The 27,366-nt window shown below is 43.8% G+C and overlaps 1 protein-coding gene across 2 annotated transcripts in view; it reads left to right on the top strand.

Moving 5' to 3' along the window:
• The first annotated feature begins 266 nt into the window (after positions 1 to 266).
• Positions 267 to 27,366, top strand: part of ppfibp2b (PPFIA binding protein 2b) — a 91,411-nt gene continuing 64,311 nt past the window's right edge. Inside the window, exons 1-2 of one of the 2 annotated variants that reach the window (XM_071203424.1) lie at positions 267 to 438; positions 15,006 to 15,092. In XM_071203424.1, coding sequence (XP_071059525.1) covers positions 301 to 438; positions 15,006 to 15,092 — 225 coding nt within the window. In that variant the 5' untranslated portion in view covers positions 267 to 300. The remainder of the gene's footprint in view (positions 439 to 15,005; positions 15,093 to 27,366) is intronic. The other variant, XM_071203423.1, reaches the window with a different exon arrangement.

Below are 27,366 nucleotides of genomic sequence, written 5' to 3'. Positions count from 1 at the left end.
GAGATCGTAGATGGCCCACCTCCACAGCTGTAAACATTTCAGTCACACACACGTACATCACATGCTCACATGCTACAGCAGTCTGCTAAGGACCCCTCTCACACAGTAAGATACAGCAGACCCACACACTTACATCACATGCTCACATGCTAAAGCAGTCTGCTAAGGAGTCCTCTCACACAGTAAGATACAGCAGACCCACACACTTACATCACATGCTCACATGCTACAGCAGTCTGCTAAGGAGTCCTCTCACACAGTAAGATACAGCAGACCCACACACTTGCATCACATGCTCACATGCTAAAGCAGTCTGCTAAGGACCCCTCTCACACAGTAAGATACAGCAGACACACACAGGGGGAGCTGGCAGGGCAGTGGGCTGGGAGCATGGACGCTCCCATTGACTTCCACAGGCACTTCTCCTGGCTCAGACAGGTGAGCGCTGAGGTTTCATTTGACTTTTTATTTCTTTCATTTCCATTTTTTTGTTTTCCTCGTTGAACTTCCCTTCTGTTAGATTGAAGCCTTAGAAGACATACCAGTGTTTCCTCTCGGAAAGTGAGAAGAGCAATGTCCAGAAGCAAACTGCTCTCTCTCTTAGAGATAATGATTGTTGCAACTCTACATTATTATCCTGTACTTTTTTTATTTCCCTTCAACAGGATGATTTTTGATGTAATTTCCCTGGTCTTCATATGTACTTGTGGTGTAGGGCTTGTGTGTGTGTGTGTGTGTGCGCGCGTGCATGCGTGCGTGTGTGTGTGTGTGCGTGCGTGTGTGTGTGTGTGTGTGTGTGTGCGTGTGTGTGTGTGAGGAATACCCATTATCAGATTAGAAGTATTAACCTATCAGCTGACTGTTGTTGACAACGCAGTGTATGACAGACTTTGTGGTATTCAGGGACACGCTTTGTGGATAGAGGTCTTGAGTGTGGGCTTGGTTTAGAGTTGTCTTGTGCCGTATTTCCCCTGCATGGTTCTGCTGGACTAGCATTAATGAGATCTGTGCAGTGAGATGCTGTCGTGTAGAGCACATGTATCTGAGGGTGAAAGCGAGTACATTACAGCATTGCAGATTTAGCTAAGCAGGACAAAGATTAATCATTGTCCCCAACAGCCCATGGGTTCTTCTCTGAAGAAGTCCTGAAGAATCCACTTTGTTTCTTGACTGGATCCGACTCCCTCTCTGTTCTCTCTTGCAGTTGAATGACATGCCTTTTTTCTCCACAGCATACAGGTGTCATCATGCTCTTGATTGCTTTCCTCCAGCTCCTCTCAGGTAGCTTGGTTTGCCACGCCCCTTTAATCAGGGAATCTGTCCAGCAGGTTGTTTTTATTTCCCCGTCCTGCTACAGTATCACCTTGCTGATGTGACCCAGCTTCGCTACAGTTTGATGGGACTGCTATCAATCTGTGATCACAGTACTGTATATCTAGCATACTTCCTGACATCTGCAAGTAACAAAACACAAAGTATACATTACCGTAATGAAAACATAAGCGTTAGGAGTTAGACATGCCCTTTTCAAACTGCCATGTTTGCCATACCTTTCAACACTATGTTAACAGGGTCAACAATAGTATGTAATATGTGTCCATATTGTTAGCGTCAGTATGCATCCTCTGAAGTCACTGAGCTCAGCTGCAGACAGATTATCAAGGGTTACATTTTAATGATGTATTGGCTGTCAAGCTAAAACGGTATCTTATTATTGGTGCTCTATTTCATTTAAATGTAACATGTTCATGAACATGTGCTACCCAGCACTCCTTATTTTCGGTTAAAAATGTTGGTGGACTTGTATCTGTCGCTTGTTTTACATTTTCTACAGTAGTTAGGTTGCATCACGTTATTTTATTGGCTTAAAGATTAGAATGCAGATGTTTACATTCCATCTTTCACAACTGGGTCATTGTCATGAATGAAGGAGGGGGCTTTTTTAAGCATTTACATCAACACTGTACACACATGCAGGCATTTCGTATCCATTCCTATATATATATACTATGTATGGAGTGGAACAGCTGTGAGGTGTACTGTTGACACACACCATTGTAACATTGACATACCAATGAATGGTTGAGGTGAGCTATCATTTTACATCAGTTTTTATTTGATGTTCAAGTATTTCTTAAAATGTGTGTCTGTCCAAACATCCTGCCACTAGTGCTTTTAGCCACTAGTGCTTTTAGCCACTTCTGCTCAGCGTGAACAACCTGTGCACACGACACTGCCATTTCAAGTTGTCTGGCTAAGTTGCTCGCAAACACAATTTACATAAATTACAATTTGATGGAATTCAGGCTCAGAGGGCAGAACATTATTGTAACCAACATCCAGCTACTAGTGTGTCATTTGGTAGAACTACACAATTACATTTGCTTAAAGTCTTTTAACCTCAAAATATATGTAAGCATTCTTGATTAATGACATTCTAAATGAGACAGAGTTAAAGGACTATTGTTCCTTGGTTCTTCTTTGCAGCTGGGAGAAGCAGAAGCATTATCTGTTCAGGTCCAGGCTTTACAGCTATACTAATGTTTCCTCTATTTCAACTTCTCAGCAGCAGCAGCAGGCTTATGAGTCAAGGAGTCAAGGAGTCAAGGAGTCAGCAACACTGGATACACACGCTGTAAAACAGGATAGTTGGACTGTTTAGAGAGAAATGGAAGCTGTAGTGAAGACATCATTTTCAAGATTCAAGGTTTATCGTTATAACATATACACAACTACGGTGTGATTACATAATGTATGACAAACTTAGATTTCAGGTTCCTCAACAGTGCAGTTTACAAGACATAGCAACTAAAGATAAAACACAACAATACAAATGTAAATAGTGCAAGCTCAGGTGTTTAGCAGTCATATGGCCTGTGGAATGAAGCTGTCCCTGAGTCTGGTGGTTTTAGTCCTGATGCTGCGGTACCGCCTGCCAGACCAGCATACAGAACAGTCTGTGGTTGGGGTGATGGGGGTCACTGGTTAACCTACAGGTAGTAAGATAGATAGTTCTGCTTCGATCTCCATTTTTATTGTCGTTGACATTATAATTCTCCAATAACATTAATAGCTAGGACCTACACAACTGACGCTATAGAGCTTCTGACCAAGCAAGATGTGCACACAGCATTTCTATGTAATGGCAGGACCTTACACAGAGCCTTCTCCCACTAGGTAGGCTAAACAAATCATCACATGAGTTTCAGTAAAATGTTTTCATTTATAGCTGTTCTAATTCTGGATGAATGGGAGTCAGATAAGTCAGATGATCTTTCATTACTCTTCATCATGTGCTTTGTAAAAAATGAGTATCTCAACAGACCAACACTTTACGTGAAGCAGCCGTATGGTGCTAATTTCCTGCCATAACTCCACAAACAAACTAAACATGTGTTACAAACAGCCTATGATTCACTAACAAACAGTGTGGTTTGCAAATACAAAACACCATACAAACTAATGCATTTTGTTTAGCAAGTACAACACACATCTATCAAACAAACACATTACATTTCTAGTAAATTATGTTTCAGAAACAAATACAGCATGGAAGTACACAAACATATTTTCTACGAGTACAAAAAAAACATGTGACTTTTGGCAGGAATATTCCACCATGAGGATTTTCTCACAATAGGCGCATTCACACTGCGGTACTTTTCCCACAAAGGTTCATGCGAACTTAGTTCATGATCGCGTTCACACCAAAAAGAGCCGGTACTAAAATTAGTTCATGCGAACCTTTTTACCCCCTCGAAAGTCCCTGCTAGAGAGCAGGGACTTTCGAGCGGCTCTTTTGTGAGGAAAGAGCTATATGTCTGATTGGCTGGGCGGATTGCAAACCACGCCCCGTAAAACTCCCAAAAAGATTTGTGAAGCCGCCATTTTATTATCCTCGCATTAGCATTATTAGCATTAGCATTAGCCCAGCGCAGAAACGCAGAGAGACTAACTTATGGCAACACAAAATAAAACATGGGAGCGGTGGAGATGAGGAGGTGTCGGCGTTCTGGCGATTTACTCGGAAGGCTTCAGTAGAAGCTGCTGGGACTCCCAGCAACTCCGGGACTTCCGGCCGGGGACTTTCGGCGGCAGTATACGCCGTGAAGTGGTTTGCGGCCTGCCAGTAAACCCAAAGCAGAAGAAGAAGAAGTGACGTCAGCGGCTGCATTTGCCTAATCCTCCCCCAGGGACTTATTCCGGTGTGAACGCGATCTGTACTTAGTTCATGCGAACTAAAGAGTTTGCATGAACTAAGTTCGGATTAACCTTTGTGGGAAAAGTACCGCAGTGTGAATGCGCCTAATGACCTGAGTTATTCTCCACAGCAGCAGGGGGCGCTACTGAGTGCATTTAAACAGAGGGTGGTGGAGAAGAGCCAGTAACAGCCAGTAACAGCCAGTCTGATGACAGCGGTGTTTCTTGCGATCCGATACCAGACTACATTAACAAAATAATATCTTTCATTGTCTGGCCTTAGAGAAATTCACCTATGCTTTAAAGGGAAAGTCTGATATCTTTAATAAAATATGGGAGAAGTTCTAGAAATGTTGGAAAGGAACTAGAAACGACCTTGGGCATTCTCATTTCACTAATTTCCCCTCCTCGAATCCTCGGTCCTACGGTAGTGACCCGGAAATGGATTTCAGCGCGCCATGTTGAAGGACATCTCATTTCTCTAAATGCACTTCGACCAAGGCTCTCTGGAGGAGCTTTAATCTATAATCACATTTAGCTTGAAAATACATAGATGTGTTTTTTTATCTATAAAATAAAAAGTGTGTTCAGTTATTAAAATATTACAAGTTGGAATAAAGTATAAACGACACAACACAAGTCTAATGCACAGCAATCCATAAGAGAAGTCCGATATGTTCATGAAAACTCCCCAGGAGACACCAACACTAACTATAGGTTACTTACGTAACCCCAGTCCTAAGAGTAACATGAAGTGAGATGTCTCACTATGGGATGCGCCTCATCGCGGAGCAAACAGAAGCATCAATCTCATTACGCCAATCCTGATTGGCTGGTGATCTTGACGTCAGCGTCAGGGGAAATCACCCCCTATAAGTAGCTTGCGCCACGACGCATGCGTTATTCAAAAATAAGCACCTCTTCTCGCTTCACCATAGCAAGGAGGGCCGTCTGGTGAGACATCTCACTTCATGTTACTCTGAGTACGTACCTGGGGTTACGTAAGTAACCTATAGTTCTCATTCATAACACTCCGTTCGATGTCTCACTATGGGATATTGTAGCTCCCGTATTGCCAGACGAGCTTATCTCGAAAATCACCAACCAACCAGAACTTAACAGGTAGAGTCCCAACTCAACAAGGTGCCCAGCACTGCTCGGGCCACGCTTGGAGCGGAGACGTCTAGCCTGTAAAAGCGAACAAAAGTGTACAGATGTCTTGGATGGAAACACCCTTGAACAAAGCCCAGGATGTAGCCAGGCCCCGAGTCGAGTGAGCCCGCAGACCCGAAGGTGCTTGCAAACTCTGACTCGTATAGGCCAAAGCAATTGGCTCCACAATCCAGTGGGAGAGCCGTTGCTTAGTAACAGGCTTGCCCTTGTGAGCGTTAGCCCAAGACACAAAGAGTTGGTCATTAAGACGAAGCTCCTTTGATCTGTCCATATATGTGCGTAAAGCCCGGACTGGACACAACAGATCCTGCTGCTGCTCCCCGGAGGAAACCAGCGGCGGAGGAAATGCCTCAATGTCAATTGGGGTACACGAACCAACCACCTTTGGTGTAAAGGCAGGGTTGGGCTTCAACAACACTCTCGTTTGCCCTGGGGCGAACTGAGTGCATGAAGGACGTACAGACAGCGCATGAATATCGCTGACCCGCTTGGCGGATGCCAGGGCCAGTAACAGCACTGTCTTGAGTGACAGATGTTTCATGTCAGCTCCTTCCAGGGGTTCAAAGGGGGTCATTCTGAGCCCATTTAAAACCACTGCCAGGTCCCATAAGGGCACCAGTGACCTGGAGACAGGGAGGAGCCTGCGAGCTCCCTTCATAAAACGGCAGACCAAAGGATGTTGGCTAGCCGTCTCAAAGCCCACATGGCATACAGCAATAGCAGCCAGGTACACCTTGATCGTGGAGAAAGCTCTGTGTTTATCGATCAAGTCCTGTAGGAATGATAAAATCACCCCGACAGGACATTGAAAAGAGATGTGTCCTTCTTGAAGGCACCACTCCTCAAACACCCTCCACTTACAGTCGTAAAGAGACCTGGTGGAGGAAGCTCTCGCACTCTGAATAGTGTGTATCACCTTCTGAGGGAGTCCCACTGTATTCAGATTGTACCACTCACGGGTCAGGCCCATAGTGCCCCGCGCTCTGGGCATGGGTGAAGGATCGCCCCCCCCCCGCCTGAGTCCCTGCGTAGTGGAGGCTGCCATGGCTGCCTGCACAACAGCTGATATATCTCCACCAGCCCGTACGTTGCGGGCTATGGCGGAGCCATCAGGATAAGTGTGTGGCGTTGCTCCTTCACTCTGGCCAGAGTTAGGGGTAACAGAGCGAGGGGTGGGAACGCATACAGAAGACCCGGAGGTCAATAGTGTATGAGTGCGTCCACGCCCAACGGTGCGTTTAAATCGTGCATTAAAGAGAACAGCTGTCATTGAGCATTTTCTCTTTATGCGAACAGACTTAACGCGGCTCCGCCGTAACGCACCCACAGCGGACTCTCGATCCTTGGATGAGGAGTCCAGTCTGCATAGAGTGGTGCACCTCTGGACAGCAGATCTGTCCCGAGGTACATCACTCCTGGTACCTGTGTCGTTCTCAGAGAGAGAAGACGTCTGCCGCTCCAAGGGATCAGTTTGTGTGCCAGTGTGTCTGACTGGAGACAACGCAACCTCCCTTGGCGGTTCATACACGATACTGTGGTCGTGTTGTCTGTCCTCACGAGGACATGGTGTCCTCTGAGAGAAGGCAGGAAGCGTTTTAGGGTGGGGAACACCGCTAAAAGCTCCGGGTGATTTACGTGCGCCCGCTGGAGGTCTCTGCTCCAGAGACCCCTCACCGGGTGACCTTCGTAAATACCCTATCAGCCTGTCTGACATGCGTCCGTGGTGACCACCTTCCGTGAAAGGACTGCACCCGTAGGCACGCCCCGTACTAGAAAAGTCGGGTGCGGCCAATGGCGTAGTGCCACTACGCATTTCATAATAACCAATACTCTCCGCACGCCGTGGCGTGCGGGGTTTAGTTATTTGTTGGGACCCATGTTGAGCAGGTGCTTTACGAGGACATTTGTCTGCGTAATCTGACTCTGCTCGGCGGGCATTATAGATAAAACCCTCCTTTCTAGGAGAGAGAGAATCTCTCTCTCTAGAATATGGGTTGACTCTCCCCGGGCTTGTGAATACAGATAGCCCGAGAAGCGAGGGGGGGTGACGGTGACTTGGAGTCTGTAGCTCCGTGTAACTGTCTTGAGAAACCCAAGCAGATGTCGTGTGCATCTCCCACTGTATGCTCCTTAGAGCAAGCTGAGATGTCACGTCTCTTCCCCTTTGAGTCTCTATTTGTTGTGTCATGGGGCCCTCCAGTGTCTGAGCACTGTGGTGCCCCATTTCGACAAGCCCCACCGACACAGCGCATGCGTGCGGCGGTGGTGCCCTTACAGCTCCAGCCGGCACTGCGCATGCGCGTGACGGTGGTGCCTTCACAACCCCAGCCGGCACTGCGCATGCGCGTGACGGTGGTGCCTTTACAGACCCGTCAATTGTCCGCCCTTTGAGAGAGGCCGTAGCTGCTCTCAGAAGGGGAACAGTTGACTGTTTATTGTTTTTATTGTTTTTCTTTTCATTTTTTCGAGCTGCACCCTTGGCTCGAAGCCTGGATGCGTCAGCGGAAAATGTTTTATGACAGAAAAATCAATAAGTGTGTGACATGTGTTTATGCGGACTTGAGGATGGTGTTGAGGCATCTCTCGAGGCGGCGGGAACACATTTAGAGCTGGGGAACCGTAGACTTACAGCTCTGTCACAGAGGGGAGAAGGAGGGGCTGTCACGCCGTTCGCTTCTTCTTCCTTGACTGCTGGCCGAAATTCTGGGTTGGCTGCGCCTGGGCTGCAGCCGGAACTGGAGATTTTCTAGGCCAGCTCGCCCTCGTCCCCTGCCTGTGCTGGGGACTGGGGGCGGACTGCGACCTCTGTGTTTTCGGTATTTTGAACCGAGCAGGGTTCGAGGCAGCTCGGACGAAGGGCTGCCGCTGCGAAGGCAGCGGCTGGGCCCTTCGAGGGAGGCAGAGGTGGAGGGCCTCGTCCTCCTTCTTTTTCGACTCGCATCTCCTCTGCATGGAGGCAAGAGCAGAGCCGAAAATCCCCTCGGGAACGATGGGCATGTCAAGCACATCCTCCTTTTCCCGGTCTGGGAGGTTGGTGAGGTTGAGCCATCTAGCTCTTTCCTGCACCACCATGATCCCCATTGTCAGACAAATGTCTGTGCCGCGGCCAACTCGTCCAGAACGGCCGGTCCAGGATTACTCGACACATCCTCACAGAGCTCCGCTTGGTATGCGGTTAGCAGCGAGGAAACGTTCAGAGCCCTGGCGGACAACGCTGCGGCTCTGTAGGACCATTCAGTCATGGTCGACTGGAAACAGTCCACCTTCGCTGGCAGCGTGGGGTTCCTGCTTGGTGACGGGCCCATCCTCGGTAGGAGGTGGGCTGCCACCATCAGTTCCATCGGCGGTATGCGGAGCAGGCCGAGCCTCTCCATACCGTCGCAGTCTAGGGAGGAGGCACCCTGGATCTCCCTCCACGAGACCGACACTTCATCCAACATCTCCGGGAAGACCGGGAGGAGTTGCCTCCTTGTCCTCGTTGCTTGGGGATAATGTTTCCTCTCATAACGGGACCTGGCGGTCTCCTTGGCTCTAACAGGGGCGAAGCCAACTTGTTCTTTGACGACATACACAGTTTGTTCCCAGTAGGACCTCAATTTTCCAGGTCCACCTCTCTCACTCATGTTGCGGACTAGGACTCTATCACCAGGTTGGAGCACAACTCCCTTGATGTGACAGTCATAGTACTTCTTGTTTCTTGCACTGGAGTGTTGACTGTTTTCAGATGCAATCCGGTAAGCCTCTTTCATTCTCAGAGACCATTTCTTAGCATAGCCCTGTGTTGTTTCAGTCTGACCTTTGGCTGACAGGCCAAACATTAAATCTACTGGGAGACACGGGTGCCGTCCAAACATGAGGTAGTGGGGTGAGAAGCCTGTTGCCTCATGCCTGGTGCAGTTGTATGCATGTACAACCAGGGATAAGTGGTCTTTCCAGTTGCTCTTTTCTTTTTCTCCCAGGGTCCTCAACATTTGGAGCAATGTTCTATTGAACCTCTCAGCTGGGTTTCCTTGGGGGTGGTATGGGGTTGTCCTTGAATGAGCAACTCCAGCCAGATGCCTCAGGGTCTTGAACAGGTCATTTTCGAACTCTCTGCCTTGGTCGTGGTGGAGCCTGGCCGGGTAGCCGATTCTTGGAATAAAGTCATTATAGATTTTTTCAGCAGCTGTTCTGCCAGATTTATTTTTTGTTGCGTAGACTTGAGCAAATCTGGTAAAATGGTCAATAACTACTAAAATGTACTCGTAGCCCCCTTTGCTAGTTTCCAGGTGCATATAGTCTATAGACACAAGCTCAAGTGGTGCAGATGAAGTGATGCTGCCCATTGGTGCTCTGACGTGTGTCACAGGTTTCTTTTGTTTGATACAGGGACACTTTCTGGTTACATAGGTTTCAATGTCCTTTTTCATGAAAGGCCAGTAGAAACGGTCTCGAGCCAGGAGGATGACCCTCTCAGCCCCAACATGTCCCATGTCGTCATGGAGATGCTTTAGTACCAGGGGGTGGTATCGTGATGGTAAGACGAGCTGCTGCCGCTGACTGGCCGTCCGGTACAACAGTTGATTTTCCATGTGCAGTTTTCCCCACTCGTGCATGAGCTTTCTGAGTGTACCACTGGCTCTCTTCTTGTCCTCATTGGTCAATACTGCCTTGGCCTCTTTAAGTTTGATAAGCTCACCGATTGCATGGTCCTCCCTTTGAGCATTGACTAGCTCACTGTGGTCAATGGTAAGGGGTGACACATTCACAGGTGACTCTGAGCATGAAGCCAGGTCCAATGCAGCAACATAAGCAACATCCTGCCTCTTTGCAGACTCACAACCATCCCATGTGGTTTGAATGGTTTCTCTTGTGAGTTCCTCAGTACACTCTCTAACGTAGATGTCAATGTCAAGAGGGAGACGAGAGAGCGTGTCTGCGTCTATGTTCACTCTTCCTGGCCTGTATTTGACATCAAACCTAAAGTCTGCTAGCTCACCTACCCATCGGTGGCCCACAGCATTCAGCTTGGCCGTACTCATCATGTATGTGAGGGGATTATTGTCTGTGTATACTGTGAAATGGGGTGCATAGAACAGGTAATCCCTAAATTTCACACATATCGCCCACTTAAGAGCAAGAAACTCCAGTTTCCCTGAGTGCATGTTGTAATTCTTCTCAGCGGGAGACAGAGTTCTTGAACCATAGGCAATGACTCTCAATTTTCCATCCTGTCGTTGATACAACACAGCGCCGAGTCCCTGCTGAGAGGCGTCAGTGTGGAGCACAAATGGCAGTTCGAAATCCGGATAGGCCAACACAGGTGGGTGTGAAAGCGTGTCAATCAGCTGTTCAAGAATCCTTTGGTGATCATCAGTCCACAGGACAGGTGTCCTTGAGGGCATCTGAGCTCCTTTTCCCACCTTATGTTTCCCCTGTGTTACGGTAGAGTTTCCTTTAATTTTTAATAGATCATAAACTGGTTTTGCAATGCTTGAGAAGTTTTGAATATAGGCTCTATAGTAGCTTAGGAAACCCAGTAACTTCCGCACTTCTCCAACTGTGCTTGGCCTCTTCTCTTTCAGAGACATAATGGCATCAATGTCTTTTGGGTCAATCCTGACACCGTCTGCAGAGACCAGCCTCCCAACATACCTGACCTCTTTCTGGAACAGCTCACACTTTGTTGGTCGAAGCTTGACACCATGGGACTGCAAGGCTCTCAGGACTTGACGTACTCCCTCAACATGGCTAGTGAAGGAGTCGGAGTAGCAGAGGATGTCATCGAGGTAAGGGATACAGCAGTTGTCACGCAGAGAGTCCAACATTTCCTCCATGCTGCGCTGAAAAGCAGCAGGGGCGTTGGAGAGTCCAAAAGGTATCCTCACCCACTCATACAGCCCCCAAGGGGTGTTGAAAGCCGTCATGTGTCTGGATCCTTCAGCAATGTAGCCTTGGTGGTAGGCCTTGCCTTGGTCTAAAATGCTGAACCAGCTTTGGCCTTTTAGGGTGTCGATGAGTTCCTGAATACGAGGCAATGGGTGACGGTCTGGTACCGTTTTCTGGTTTAACATTCTATAATCGATGCATAACCTTAGGGACCCATCCTTTTTCCTGATGCAGACAACAGGTGCTGAGTATGGAGATTTGGACTTAACTATCCACCCTTTTACAAGCAGGTCTTGGATGTACTCTTTAACCTCTTTATAAAGGGGCTTAGGTACTGCACTGTATGTGCGCTGAACTGGGATGTTGTCCTTTAAGTTGATGGACATTTGCAGGTTGGGAATGCAACCTATGTCCCCATCATCTTTAGCAAAGGCTGCCGATTCCTCGTGTAACATCTGTTCCACCTTCATCTGTTGCTCATCACTCAGGTGGCTGACATCCACAGGTGGGTGCCACAGTGCAGAAGTGGGTTTGTCACTGTTAGAGTGTGGTGATGTGGAAGAACTGGCTATATTTGCCTGGGCTTGATTGTCCTTGCTGCTTTGGTTATCTGTCTCTATCACTCTGTCAATGGTTTCGATGTTGCCTAGAACAGTACCGCTGGGCAGAGTCACAGCACTTCTGGAATGGTTTGACACAGGCACCTTTACGAAAGGTCTCTCTGTCTGTTGGATCGCCATTAGTCCTTCTCCAACACTCAGCTGTGCCAGGGGTGTAGCTTCTAGATTGGGTTCGAAAAGCACAAGTGAGTCAGATTCACTAATATCTACTGGTACCCTGCACTTAATATAAGCTACCTGGCCAGGATAAATAGTGACTTCTTTCCTGCCTATCTTTACTGCAGCATTCTGTTGTTTCTGTTTTTGCTCAGTCTTTATGAAACTCACCATAGCTTCTGCCATTGCACTGTCCATCTCCAAAGCACCCGTAAGCAAGTTGACAAGGATAGATATCACTTTGGGTCTACTTTCATGACTCCTAAAGAGTTCCTGGATGACATTAAAACCAACTATCGGTCTGTCTATTTTTATTCGACTCACTAGGAAAGGCACTCGAATAGATAAGTCTGGATCATCGTTTCCCTGCAGGTTTACTACCACTTCAATCCATCCTTCATAAGGTACTGCATCTCCTGTGACAGCCGTCACGTAGAGATCATCCTCCATGAGTTCACTGAGGGGTCTAATATCTTGTCCAGGTAAGTATCTGTCTTTCCAAGCATTGTCTATTATGCTCACATTGGCCCCAGAGTCTAAAAGAGCGGTTATGGCGTAACCGTTCATGCTACATCTCAATAGCGACTTTCGACCAATTAGCGGAGCTATCTTTTTGATTGGGTGTTGTTCGTTATTTTTTTTTTCAGTGGTCGTCCCGTTGCCCTGACCGGTGCCCGTTTCCCGCCTGCTTCTGTCTTTTCAAGCAGCCTATAGCACGATGACCCTCCTCCCCACAGAAAAAGCAGTGGCTACAATTTGGTTGAGCCTGAGCTATGCATTGTGGGCACCCATACGGTCTCCTGGTCTTCTTCTCTGGTCTGGTTTTGTCAGAGCAACACTGGTGAGTGGTTTGATGTAGCCCCTCAGGCACCTGGGTTGTTGTTGATAGCTGTTTCAGTGTTTCCATTGCCTGTGTTAAAGCCTCAACCTGTGCACTCAATCTCTGGATGACATTATCCTTACTTTTAGTCTCTCCCACACTGCTGAGTATCTCTTCAGGTTCAGCGAGTATGCTGTGTGCTTGAGTTAACTTGCGGTTGGAACTGCGTCCCAGTCTGCGCTTTCTTTCACTTTCTTCCATCGTAGTCTTGATAACCTGCCTTAACAGAGCTTCATCAGACACAGTGGGGTCAGCAAGCAGAGGTTTCAGCTCCCGTCTGACATCCTCATGTCTCTCTCCCATGCCTTGATAGACTGCATTCAAAAACACACCCTGCAGTGTAGACGCATCATACTTAATAAGTGCATTTTCCTGCCTGGAGGTGAACATTATTTTTTGTTTCAGTCCTATCATGCGGTATAGGAATTGCTGTGGAGCTTCATTTTCATGCTGTCTAGCACACATCAATTCCTGGAAGAGCTCTGTGCTGCTCTTCTCGCCAAGGTGGGACTGCAGGAAACTCTTCAGCTCGGTGACTGTAAGATCTTCCTTGTTTGTCAGCATGTCTTTAAAGTTTCCACCTTTTATTATGCGTGACACCCCTCTAATGATCTCGTCATCAGTGTGTTGCTCTCTGCAGCCTTCCTCAATCTGTTTACATAAGCTGTTAAAGCTAATGTCTGATGAAGTGTCAGTTATCTGCCCTCCATGAATCTTAAACTCCCTTCTGTGCAGAAATGAAAGATCTTTAAGGGAAATCATGCTCTCTCGGGTGGGATTAGAGAGTCCTTCTGTAGATGTATGTGGTGAGTTAGGTGTATGCTGCTTACTGGGTTGGCTAGAGTGAGGTTGCGGTGTGTCTGAACTAGGTGTGGTGACACTGCGTTGAAGTTTGTTTTGCACCTCCTCTAAGCCCCTTAACAGTTTCTGTATGTCTGCGTCATGAATGCCAGTCTCAGTTGGATTGTCTAATGGCTCAAGTTGTTGGTTAGCGTTAACAGTAGCAGATAACATCAGAGGTGATTTAACAGAAGTATCAATTTCACCCTCTTTGGAACACACGGTACCACTGCTACGGTTTGCAATAATCAAATTAACAGTATCTTGTAGACACAACAACATTGACATTCCCTCATCTTCTAGGTTTAGTAGAGTCATACTGTTCATATTCGCAGCAATATACTCAACACAGCCCTCGTCGTCGTCCCTGTTTAGCTCTGATGAGTCAAGTTCTTCCACTGGATCGAGGTGTGTGGCAACTTCATACGCTTCATCTGCTGTTAGCTGATGAAGTCTTTTCTTGATGGACCAGCTTAGTCTCTTCCTCTCGTTGTCCGCCATCCTGTGTGTAGTGGGCAACTGTGGCAAACAGTTCTGCACTCCTAGGCGTAGATCCCCTTCAACCTGGTCTCTCTACCTCTTGAGTCGCTAACTGGAAGCACCTTCACTCCGGCAACACGTCGTCAGTCCGGTCCTTTAGGTCCAATATCACTGGATCAGCATGTGGTCGTCTCAAACGATGCTGATCCCGGACGAGCCCCCAAGAATCTGTAACAGGCCCCGCTATGCAGGGCGCGATGACAGATAGTATTTCCTGTAAAACAGGAGAAATTATGAGCAGAGAATTCCATTTACTGCTCGTTTGGCGGGTCTTGCCAGAATGGCAAGCTAACGTCAGCTCCGTCATCACGTCAGACATTTTACGGTAGACGCGTAAATAATAACAAACCCCTTTATGGCAGTGTTACTCTGCCATCTACTGCCCCCTGCTGTCCATTGTTAAACAGGTAATATAAAATGATATTAAATATAAACATAAAATTGTGATCACACACTGTGTGGGTCACAGGACATGCATTTTCAACTTCGATTGCATTGATATATGTTTTGCACATTTTAAAAGGAGTTGTTCTTATCTGCAAAATGAGTTGAATTCTGCCAAAAAAGCATACACTTTTATAGGTGTTGGCATAAGGATTTAAACCTCTGTCAAAAGTTTAGTTACTCAAGGTACTGTTTGAAATCAAACTTTGTCACTCATTCAAGTATGAACAACGAGATCCAGCAGAAATGACTTAATGTCTTTGTTTGTCTGTGGCTGTATTCAGGCCAAACAGTGTTCTGCAGCCAACCATGACACCTACCAAGAACGACTGCTCCGCCTAGAAGGAGACAAGGAGTCTCTGGTGCTACAGGTAAGAGTGCGCACCGTGTGTGTGTTTGTGCACATGTGTGTGTGTATGTGCGTGCATATGTGTGTGTGTGCGTGTGTTTGTGCATGTGTGTGTTCAGACTTTCTTAAAACATACAAGTCCCTGTGCAGTTCCAGCAGGAAGTGTGTGTAGCATGTCATTCCCTGAGCTCTTCTCATGTTTCCAGGCAGACATCTGTGTTCGATACAGGGAGACCTTTGCCATTTAAAAATAAAGAACATGGAATCACAGCTGTTATTCTTGTTCAGTACTGTTTCTTTCAACCACATTTTTAAAATGCCTTTCTGTACAAATGAACCAGGTGTTTGTCTGCATGGACTGATGCCACACTGGAAACACTTCTTATAGTCTCTGGTCTTTTATGCTAGTGCTTTAGATATTTCATAACAAACATACCCAGGCACCATAAACAGTCTGAGCATGTGTTTACTGACTTGTACAGTGAGCTCTAACATGATATCTCTCTGCACTGCATGATCTGTCTGTACATGGCTCCTTATAACATCACAGTCCTCAGACTGCTCCTCTGGCTCTCTTCACATGTGTGTATTCGTCTATTACTTATAGTAAGTCACTTTGGATAAAAGCGTCAGCCAAATTAAATGTAATGTAATGTGTATTTGGGTAAGATATTGTGGTGCATATGTTATAAATGTTAAGTTAAAGGTCCTATATTGTTAAAATCGTTAGATGTCTTTTGTATACTAGTAGGTGAAGGTGCTATATAAAAACTGTGATAGTGTTGAAACACTTAATCCACAGAGAAATGCACACAGCACACAGCTATGTCATGACCATAAGGCAGGGGTCTCCAACCTTTCTTCATCTGAGAGCTACTTTGATCAAATGAAAGTGGCCAAGAGCTACTTGCATCACATCGCTTACATGTATTCACATAGCCCTCATGAATTAAGCTACTTTTGTACACGTGTGAAATTGCAATACCTAAAGCTTATCAAAGATCTTAACTTCACATCAAGGTCCAAGAAAACAAACATTTCTCACATAATATTATATTACTAACCCAATTTAAGCACCACCTTACAAGCATCTTACAAGGTGTGCATTTACATCATACTCTTTTTTACAGTTAGTGAGATGACTGGCGCTGCATGGAGTCCACCATAGAGTGTATGAGTGTACCAACTTATGTTCACTCTAATAGTCATTTAAATGTTGATCAGTCAGTCTTGTTCTGTATTTAGATTTCATGACATTCATGCCAGAAAAAGCTGCTTCACAAAGGTCTGTAGAACAGAACCAAATAAAGCAGACATGTTCAGTGCTGCTTGGTGCAACCCGATATCACAGCAAGACGTGAACATGTGACGATTTACCATGCTGGGAGACGTGAAGATGTCACGATTTCGTCCCTTCAAACGTGACAGTTACACGGTATTGTTAACCCATGTTAACCATTGGAGAAATAACCGGAAATGCCAAGCAAATGCTACCCCGACGGTCGGTTGTTATTGTCAATATTAATATAATAATAATTTATTTTTTAATATTCACACTCGATTACGCCAATTTTCTTGTTGCCCCAGCTGGTCGACACCTCTTTTAGCAGAAACAAAGGCTACATTAATGTATTAAATCGATGTTAATCCATGCGTGTGGATGTGGAATTAACGGACGTGACGTTGTGCGATTGAGTTGCCAGGCAACAGCTTCGGTTCATGTTAATTTACAAACTCTTCAACTACAACCGTAGTTATATTTAAAAACATGTTAGAAGGCCTCATGAAATACTTTAATGCAAATTAAAATGTAAATGTGAAGGAATGTGTGTATAACAAAATACATCGATGATAAATGAAACCGGAAACTGACGTAGGCAAGATCCTCAGCTCGATGATTGGATGTTTTAGCTGCAATGCATGCTGGGATTTGGGGTTTATGTGATGTGAAATCTGAAAATGTTTTTTAAAAACAAAATAAAACTTTATTCCGAGTGTGATTGCTTTTCTCTTTGAAAGTCATCACATAACAACATTTTGATATACGGTTCGGCTGCATTAAATATTACATATCTGCTGTAGTTCTCTATTTATAGAGCCCTGCTGAGAAGACTTCTAGACAAATAGGAAGAACTGCAGCCAAAACTGAAAACGTGACGTGGATCATAAATATGAGCAATTAAACAACATCTTACATTTCTTTTCACACAATACGTCTCCTTGCAGTATCAACACTAATTCGGCTGACTTTTATATTTGATCCAATTGGTAGATAGGCTGTATTTACACCATAACGGTGCACAGCTGATAGAAAGGGACACCTGGTGGTTAAAGCACGTTATTGAATTGTATTATTTTATTATTAGATATTAATAGGATCCCGATAAAGTATATTCATTACTCTTTATTCTCGACTAATAGTTAATTAAAGACTGTGTTGTCACAACAGACTGTATATAATGACTAGTTTCCACACCCCTTTCAAGATTTTCTAAGCTAAGGTTTATTGACATATTATACACAACTACGGTGTAGTTATGCAATGAATGAAAAACTTGGGTCGCAGGTTCCTCAACAGTGCATTACAAGACATCTATCAATATGTGTGTACCTCCACCATTAAACTGTCATATTCTGCAAATTTCTTATACTATCTACATACATGTTATAAGAGTATAATACAGTATAATATCAGTTTAATAATAAACAAATAATAAACAAATAAGTGCTTAAACATAGTTAACATTGCAGGAAAGCAATTATATTAAGTACTTTGTCAGGCTTAATATGTATCTGTAGATACAAATGTCACTGTGTGTGCTGTGTGCTCTGCATGTGTTACCATTAAAGAGGGTTTCATCCCTCCATATTCTTCTTCTATACCCTGATAGAGATTTTGAGGGATAACTTGTCCGCTTTTCAAATCTCCGCGCGTCCCTAACAAGCTGGTTATCATACAGGAAGGAATCCAGAGCATAAAATTAACCGTTAAACAATAATCTACTTTAATGGTAATATGACAATGCAATACAATCAATACATTACCATACAAAGCCATATCATATCATATGCGTAATGTCAGGAATATGCCTACTCCTGGCCTTATTCACGGGCTGCCCCGACCTTCCGGTCCGGAAGAGAGAGAGAACCAAAGGATGCATGGCTCTCAAATACCAACAGAAACAGGAAGGGGTGGAGTTTAACTGGTCGTCTTTTCCGGTCATCTCAAACAAACACCTATTTCTGCAGCCTCCACACACACACACCCCCCCACATTCCAGAGACCACAGTGGGGTCTTGTTCACAAAGATAACACAACGATTTCATCTCTCATATCTCCAACTTCTGGTTACACACACTGCTTATTATTAATACAAAGTAATTAAACCCACACATATACTATTCAAGATATGTAGACTTCCCTGAAACATGACATGCTAGAGATCTTAAGCAGAATATACTCTCCCCCACCTAGCACCCTGTCCTGCATACCTCCACCTCCCCCATAGAGCAATAAAACCCTGTTTACTGCAACTAGCCCTTTGTTTATAGCTATTTTAGTCCTCACATTTATGAAAGGATAAAACAGGGAAATCAATATAAAACACAAACACAGGTATTGTTTGAACAGTATTCACTTAACTGCTACTATTGATAATTACCAGAGAAACTCAAGGGACCTCTTTTAATATCTGGAAATTGCAACAAGACTTTCTGCCATTTCAAATGTAACACACTTCTTAAATATCAGATGATAATACCCTGCAATCCCCCTTTTTATCTCCTTCTCAAGAGATAAACTTACACAAGGCATTTTGAAACATATCTACTGTGTCTGTCCCCCAATATCGTATAAATCTATCAGAAACTGAGACCCAAAGTACTTGAAATCTTTGGGAACAGAACATCACTTCCCATGGCAGTGAAGGAACCATTGCGGCTTTCACACCAGCGCTTTTCAGTTTCTAGCTCCGAGCGGGAGCTTTTCTGGTTCAGCTCCGGTTTCCCTTTTCAGCTCCCGCTCTGTGCACACCGCCCACTGGCGCCCCAGAGCTGCCCTTGCTGCGTCATGACGTCACCGTTTACATCGCTGATTTGCCCCCCAACGGCAGCTCACAACAACAACAACTGCGTCGGGTCGATGATCGTGTTGCTTTTAATCACACGAAGCCAGAATAAATTGAATAACGACTTCTCCAACCTTATACTTTTCTCCAGAGTGCCGTGGTTCATTGTTTATTAATGTGTTTCTGCAGCATTTACCGACCGCTGCAGTGCTGCTCTTCCACAGGAGTTTATTCTCCCGTTAGCTCCCGGTTAGCTCACACTGCAGCAGCCTCTCTAAAGTATTCACTGTCTGACTCACACAAGCAGCTGATGCATATCCCCAGTTCCCTTAGCCTAAGTGAATGTGTGTCAGTCTGAATTGACACTGTTTGGTATCACAACGCTGTTATGAAAGTTTCTCTGGTATAAAACGGGTGATGTTAGCATAGCAACCGAAGCTAAACTGACTACTTGCATCCGATAGCTCCAATAATACAAAACAACACGTCTGCCTCTCTCCACAATGATCGATAACAGTGAACGGATGGTCAAAGTAAGGCACAAATAAACAGAATCACACGAAGCCTGGTTAGTGTTGCCTGACTTTATAAAGTGTGTTTATAGGCACTACTGCTTGTAGGCAGGCTGACAGTCGACCCATGTTCAGGGGAGGTGGCTTTAGTTTCCTGCACGCCTCGACGTAAGAGAGACGTAAGCGACGTCACCTCTTAGCTCCAAAGCTCTTGCCTCTGGACCGACAATTTTTTGGAGCTGGAAATGAAGCGGATTCCGGAGCTAAGAGCCGGCGCAGCTCCGGTGTGAACTGGAAAACCCGGCGCTTTTCAGGCTCTAGCTCCGAGCCGGAGCTGAAAAGGCGCTGGTGTGAAAGGGGCACATGAGGGGGCAGCTGAGTGCTAAGAAGCAGTCTCCTGGTGGTGAATCATCAGCCCGCCTGCCCGCCCCCCCCCCCCCCCCCCAAAGGAATAGCCCACAACGACAGCTGATAGGGAGGGGGAGATGCGGCTTTCCCTTCACGGGTGGAACTGATCAGAGAGAAGTAGACTCCTCTGCTGCCTCGACAAGTCCCCCATCCCACTGCCAGCCGCTTCCAAGTCGTCTGCTGCATGGATGTCCTCGAGGTCCTTCTCCTCCAGTCCGCTGATGACAGCATCCAAGTCGACCCGCACACTGGCTCCCGTGGTACGAGCTGTCCCCCTTTCCTCCTATGCGGATGGCATGAGAGATCCGCTGGGTCACTCGGTCGGGGCCGGAGAGCCTGGGGTTGATCCACTTTGTCCTGATGACCTTCAGCCAGACGAACTCTGCTGTGTCTCGGGTCCCCCTTTTGGTGTCAACAACCTGTGTGGAGAAATCTGATACAAATCCCTCAAGCCTACGCTCCGGGCTCTGGGGCCCTCGGCTGTTTGACCCACCACTGCGTAGGTCACTTGGAGACTGTTGGTGGGGTGTCTTAAAACAACAGACGTTTGTGAACAGCTTTTCTAAATTAATTGTGCAGCTTCAGAATCTTAATACTTGGACTGTGCCAACTAAATAAGAACCCCAACATCTTTAGGTAAACTAAATAACATATGTCAATAGCTCTGAATTTCTGACAAGCATCCGTGTTTATTTTTAAATGAAATCCTTGAGATCCCATTAAAAATCTAAATATGATTTGAACTGCTAATGTTTCTGGTAAAGAAACACACTAATGTTATGGATTCAAAAACAACCAAAATCACAATACTAACAAAGTGAATGGCTTCCTGGTGATACTGCTTCTACCCGTCAGTGCTTAGATATTATCCCGCTGAAAAAATGAATACAGAATTCCAACAAACTGTCATCAAATGTCTTTCTATTATGAATTTAGATGAAATGTATATCCCCATAATGACCTAAACAATAAAGTCTATGGCTTTTACTTCTTTACCAGACTAGTTACATGATGTTGTCTAAATTAAATTCTGTCTCATTACATTACTATGTTTTAGCTTAACTGTAAATATGTTCTTTCTACATTTCAAACCTCAGTTACTTTAATACCTGTTGAAACATTAGTTGAAACATTACTCACAGGTCAACTTCTTCAGTATTCCATTCTGGACTTACATCTCTCTGGCAGCCCCTTGGCCACTGATTCTTTATCTGTGTTACCTGCTATAACTCAATCAATATTAGAGACATGTTCATTCATCAAACATCCCCAGATATGGAGCAGGTCAATTCTAAAACTGTCAATCAATGGTCAGATTGAACAATCGAGTTGGGGCAGCCGGTTCCTTTCAGTCCCTAAATGAAAAATGTACATTGTGAAGTTTACACTCCCCCTTTTTTACACATTAACTCATGTGTAAACTAAATCCTGTATGGGAAGAAAACCTTCAGGTAATAATGGATTATAAGAAAATACCAAACATTTTTCCCAAATGTACATCCATCATTTCCACAGTAAACACTTCAGTGAAATGAAGTGTTTCTCTCCATCTTTCAGTCCTAAAAGAAACAGAATCTTCCTGTTTTAGTTTCACATTCTGCAAACTGCCACCTCCTGTGGGAGTGAAATATCAAGTAGATTAGAAACGGGTCACATGTGCGGTTTCCCCTTTTGTGGAATGTTAGGAAACCTCTCATTTCCCACAGAGCCCCAGAAATAATGTGTTAGTCCAAAAACATGCTTGATTAGTCATTGTTTTAAATCATGCAGTTGCACTGATCAGATGCAGACATACACTCTCTCCCACTCACACTGTCAGGTTGTAAAGTCAGGTTTGGTCAGGTACACCTCAGAGTCAGTCATTTACAGTGCCTTCTCAAGTTACCCTGTCGGTCAGGGTCAAAGGTCAGTTCGTCTCAGTCTTTTTGGCCATGTGTCGTGCTCTGCAGAGATGTTCCAGCACAGGCCAGCATCCTCCGTCTATAAAAATCTGTATATATAGAGCGCCATCATTTATTAATTCACAATTACAACTATAATGTTCAAAATATCTCCAACCCCTCATTGGAACAGCTGTTTCCCACATTCCCTGAAAAGTGTCAAGCCAAAAAATGTCACTTCCCCATTGTACACCACTGCAGTTCATCCACATATAATCCACATCAAAATTTCCAATAGATCTATTTCAGAAACTTGTGCACACAATTATTATCTTGAGTCAAACCTCTACTACGACCTGTGTAGCTCTTCATCGGTCACTATACCCATGTATATTCAATGCTGGTATACCTAAAAAACAATGTTAACGTCTTTAACCGTGCGTGGAACCCTGGGTGTCCGAACATGTAACAATCACTCCTTCCTTTATCAAGGACCTAAAAACAGAAGTAATTTCATCAATGGTTTGTAGCTGAACTTAGGAATTATCCCTCATGGTAGGTATGTTTTTACTTTTTAACATCTCTTAATGTCAGTTAATTACTAACTAAATGAATGTCCATTAGGAGGTGGTGACGCTAGTCTTCTAAACTCATAATCTGGTGCCGTGCGCTTCCTGTGAAGCTGCAAGTAAGATTTTAAAAACCACTGCAGGGTGGGTCGAGTGACCCCTCCTCCCTATTGGTCGTCAATAGTATGCACCCTTACAATGGGTGATTGAAGGCCCCACATTATTTCCCATTTCAGCATCAGCCTTCTTTACTCTAAAATTACTTTTTAAATAGGAATATGTAGAAATGGAACAATTATTCAATCTTCAGAAAAGTTCTTAACCAATGTCTATCTAGTGAATAGCCAACATATTTTAAAATGTCAGATGTATAAAAATAAGCCTAAATACTCCCTTACCATCAAAGTCCAAATCTAGACACAAGGTGAACAGTTTTGGTAATGGACAATTTAATCTAAAAACAAAACAAAATTGGACTTGTGTCCTTGTTATTTGTTCTTCAAAATACATTAGCAAATACCCTGCGAAGTATTCGCAACATAACTAACCCTCCCTAGGATATGAACTCCATTCATCCCTTTACTCATAGTTAGTTTATATGTCTAAATTATTATGTGTGACCTAATAATCAGATGTCTTGTGTTTAGAGTATAGGTGAGGTCCTGATCATTTATTCCGGTAAATTACTCTGACCTCACTAATTGACCTGACCGAAGTTACTGAGTCTATGTAAGTTTACTGCTTGGCTCAGATCCACCAAACGTCAGCAAGATCTCACCGCTATTAACTCCCCGAAGAACCATGTTCAATTAACTGCTGTTTCTATTCAGACAACTCTTTTTAATCTGTTTAAGCGATCCCGAAGGATTTTGATATCAGTAAATGGGGTGTGTTCCTACCTAAACATGTGTGTGGCAGGGTGCAGTCTTACCTTTGAAGCAGGAGAGGAGAGCACAGATGTCCTTTAAATTGTCCCAGTCCAAAAGGTGGGATCAGTTTATTTGAAGAAAAATAGGTCCAAACTAATACAGGGTTTTTACCTTCTCTCTTTACAACATTATAATCATACTAAACAAACAAAATGATGCTGTGATCATGTTCAAATATGAAACTTTAATTCACAGTCTTACATTTATTACCAAAATGTTTCACTTCAACTGCCCAATTCAGTTGTGACATTTAAAATCTCCCGATAGAATTTAGAGGCATTTCCTCATAAAAAGACCGGTGATAATAAAAAGCACATTCAACTTTTCATTCACGAAATCAATTCACATCGATTCCATACCTTTTTATTTTCCATCACAGATGGCGGGGACTAACATTCAAAAACCCATACCTATCCCACAGTTTTCGGAGGCAGTTCCTCATGTAGGCAGGTACTAATACTCACAAACGCATACCTATCCCACAGTTTTCGGAGGCAGTTCCTCACGTAGGCAGGTACTAATACTCACAAACGCATACCTATCCCACAGTTTTCGGAGGCAGTTCCTCACGTAGGCAGGTACTAATACTCACAAACGCATACCTATCCCACAGTTTTCGGAGGCAGTTCCTCACGTAGGCAGGTACTAATACTCACAAACGCTTCTTCCATAAAATCATTCCATTCAGCATTCAAAGAAATTCCCTCATTCAAAGAAATTCACTCAGCATTCCAACCAAGAAATTCAAGAGATATTTACCAAGTTTGAGAGAACCTTACCGAGAGCTATTAACCCAGCTCTGAAGGACAGAGCTTACCGGGAGAGAGTATACCAGGGGTTTCCCCCTCTCTCCCCCCCGAAATCCAAAAAAGCCGGTCTTTATATGCTAAAAAAACCGGATAGAAAACCCACAAACACTTCCTCTATACCCAACCAACATATTCTATTGGCTCTGGCATAAGACACACCTTCCCAAGTTTGTGTAAAACAAAACATGACTAGACATATTCTATGACTATGACATAACCACCTTTTTGAGGCCTCAATGTGTTTCTCCTTGAGTCCGGAGCCCCCCTCCCTGCTGTGAGAGGAGAGGGAAGAAACTGCCTACTCTCTTATCAGTGACACCCATAAATCATTATAAGTCTTACACTCAATTTAACAAACCACTTGGTTTATACTGTAAATATAGAAAAACATAAAATATGAAGCATTTTCATTGTGGGTTATACAAGAATATAATTGATTATATTGTATTATAACTAACTTTCGTTTTAAGTATTCAACCTGTTATGGAGATCGCAATACCCACTTTTTAAAACGCAAAGTTATAAAACAGCAACAACTAAAATTGTAAGCATACATACATATTGATCAACCATCAAGAAGTATTTTCATTATGGGTTCATACAAGAATATGATTGATTATATTTGATTATAACTAACTTTCGTTTTAAGTATTCAACCTGTTATGGAGATCTCAACACTTGTTTGCCAAACAAGGATATTAAACTTTAATCTTTTCAGTATTCCAGACCATCGTTTAAACAATCAGCCTCCATTCTCAAACACTAACCCTATTGTTCTACACCACCCTCTGGAAAACTCTTGCACAGTTATGCTGTCAAATCATCGCATAATTTCTTCAGAGTCTGAACAGTCTGAGACCAGCCTGTCTCAAGATCTTGTCTTAATGTGAACAGTCAGTGATGCGTTGTCCTCTGCAGCTGTAGTCAATAGGATCAATGAAACTCTTGTTTTGCACTGGGATGTCCTGAGGGGGAAGGAACCTCTGGATCAATGTGGTCCAATCAGCAGACACACGTTGTCCTCTGCACAGCAGGAATCCCCAAAAACTGCTGTTCCTCTTCACACCACTGTTGCCTTGGCAACGAGGTACACGCAAAATGTCAAACCCTCCTCAGAGATGCGTTCTTTGCACAGTTCTTCTGTTTCTGTAGTGAGCAACTCTTCACCAACACACTGATTCAGAGTACAACCCAAAGTTGGCGCACAACTTTCCAGTGCCGCTGTAATCACAATAAATCAGCAACTGGAGAAAAACTCAATTTAAATCTCTCCCCCAAAGGGTTACAAAATAAAACGGCTGAGTGTCTATATGTTCAGGAATGCTGAAACATGTGAATGTTAAACCAAACCAATGGCAGTAGTCTACCCAGATTCTTTACTCCATTAAAAGTAGTAAAACCACATTGTAAAATCTCTTTTGTCTAGTCCTGCTTCTAAAATTCTAGTCAGAAAAAATAAACTTCATCTTTAAAATCTTCTTTAATTTGAAACCAAAAAAGGTCTTCCTTCTCCACCATGATCCTATCTCTCCATCAAAGTCCATACAAACTGATGATTTATCTTTAGAAACCATGAGGAATGACAGTTCTCATAAAACACTATTCTTCCTTACTTCAGTTCTAAATCAAATGAGCCAAACAGGGAAACCCCCTTTAACCACTTGCTTATTCTATTCTTTAACTGTTTATCTAAGTTGTGTTACAAGCAGGTTAGATCTGTAACAAAATACAAAACTAACTGTATTTAGCGCTATAATTGAAAAACAAGTAATCTGATCACAGTTAATGAACATATATCTTTGAACACTTATTATTGGTGGAAAGGTTTCCTCACAAAATGTAATCTCCATTACTAAAGCTAAAACCTAAAGAAATCATCACGGAACTGTTTTCTGTCCTTATCAGTTAATTGTCTCAATACAAACTAAAAAGCGTTGTGAAAACTCCCACTCTTGAGAACATCTCAACACTTTATTCCATCTGAGCACTAGTGTTTGACAGACACGCCCTATTAATCCAAAACGGTCTTTAATGGTATCAATTGTGAACTTCCTTAATATGAATTGTAAATGCAACGTATGTTCTCTTTAGGACAGTAGCTGCTGAAACTGGTTAATAGCAGTTTTCTGTCAACCTAGTTAAGCATGTTGTTGTTATATCTAGTAAATATATTTTTATTTCATGTTTACTCACAAAACAATATGACATTATTTAGAATAGCAGTTAACTTTATACAAGTTTTACTCTCTCTGGACTCTTCAAAACATCTACTTCTCTTGTCTCTCTTTCTCTTTTACTCCCTGTGCCCTGCAGCTGCCGGCCCAAGTTTCCCCTCATCAATCACCTCTGTGTGTTTGTGCAACACCTCTGTCATGCGTAACCATTTAACAGATTCCTTCTGACTGACAAACTTATAACAACCTCCCGTTTACTTTCTACTCTTTCTTCATAAACTTACAAACACAATTAATGTCTACTAATGATATTACAAAAACTCCCTCTAATTATCGTTTAATTCAAAATGTGACAAAAGAACAATGATTTGTCTTACACAAGATTGTGGTCTAACAGAATGACTCCTGACCTCATGGGGTGAAATTACTTGGATGCTGCTCCTCCTGAACATGTGGCCTGAAGAACAAAATGACCTCTTACTTAACCCAATGGACTCTCAGAGATGAGATCTAGCCCTGAGGGGGCTGACTTTAAAATGAACTGTGACAAATAAACCACATGCTTGTGGGTACATCATATTTTACACAATATAACACAAAAACAACACTACATTAAGACAATAACCACTCAAATGAGCCTTGGTGAAAAGCATGAAAGACAAAACAACTTAATCTATTCTCATTGTTCGTTCCACCCTCAATATGCCAACTTGCTGGCCCACTAGTTTAGCCTCACTGTTGCATGATATTTCTCACAGTGAGCTCGCCATCCAATGCCCAACAAATTATCATCTCTCCATGTCCAATCTAGGTGGAATAATCCACTATTATGTTAAATTTGAATCAAACTTTAACCTGCATGTACTTCATATACTCAGCAAAACCCATTCTTACTTCCCCTCAACGTTCAATTAATTGCTCTGAAATATAAGTACAATTCTCAGTAAA

The sequence above is a fragment of the Pseudochaenichthys georgianus genome, chromosome 6 (assembly GCF_902827115.2).
Source record: "Pseudochaenichthys georgianus chromosome 6, fPseGeo1.2, whole genome shotgun sequence".
Lineage (NCBI taxonomy): Eukaryota > Metazoa > Chordata > Actinopteri > Perciformes > Channichthyidae > Pseudochaenichthys > Pseudochaenichthys georgianus.
Note: the sequence above shows the minus strand (reverse complement) of the source record. Positions and strands in the feature narration are given on the sequence as shown.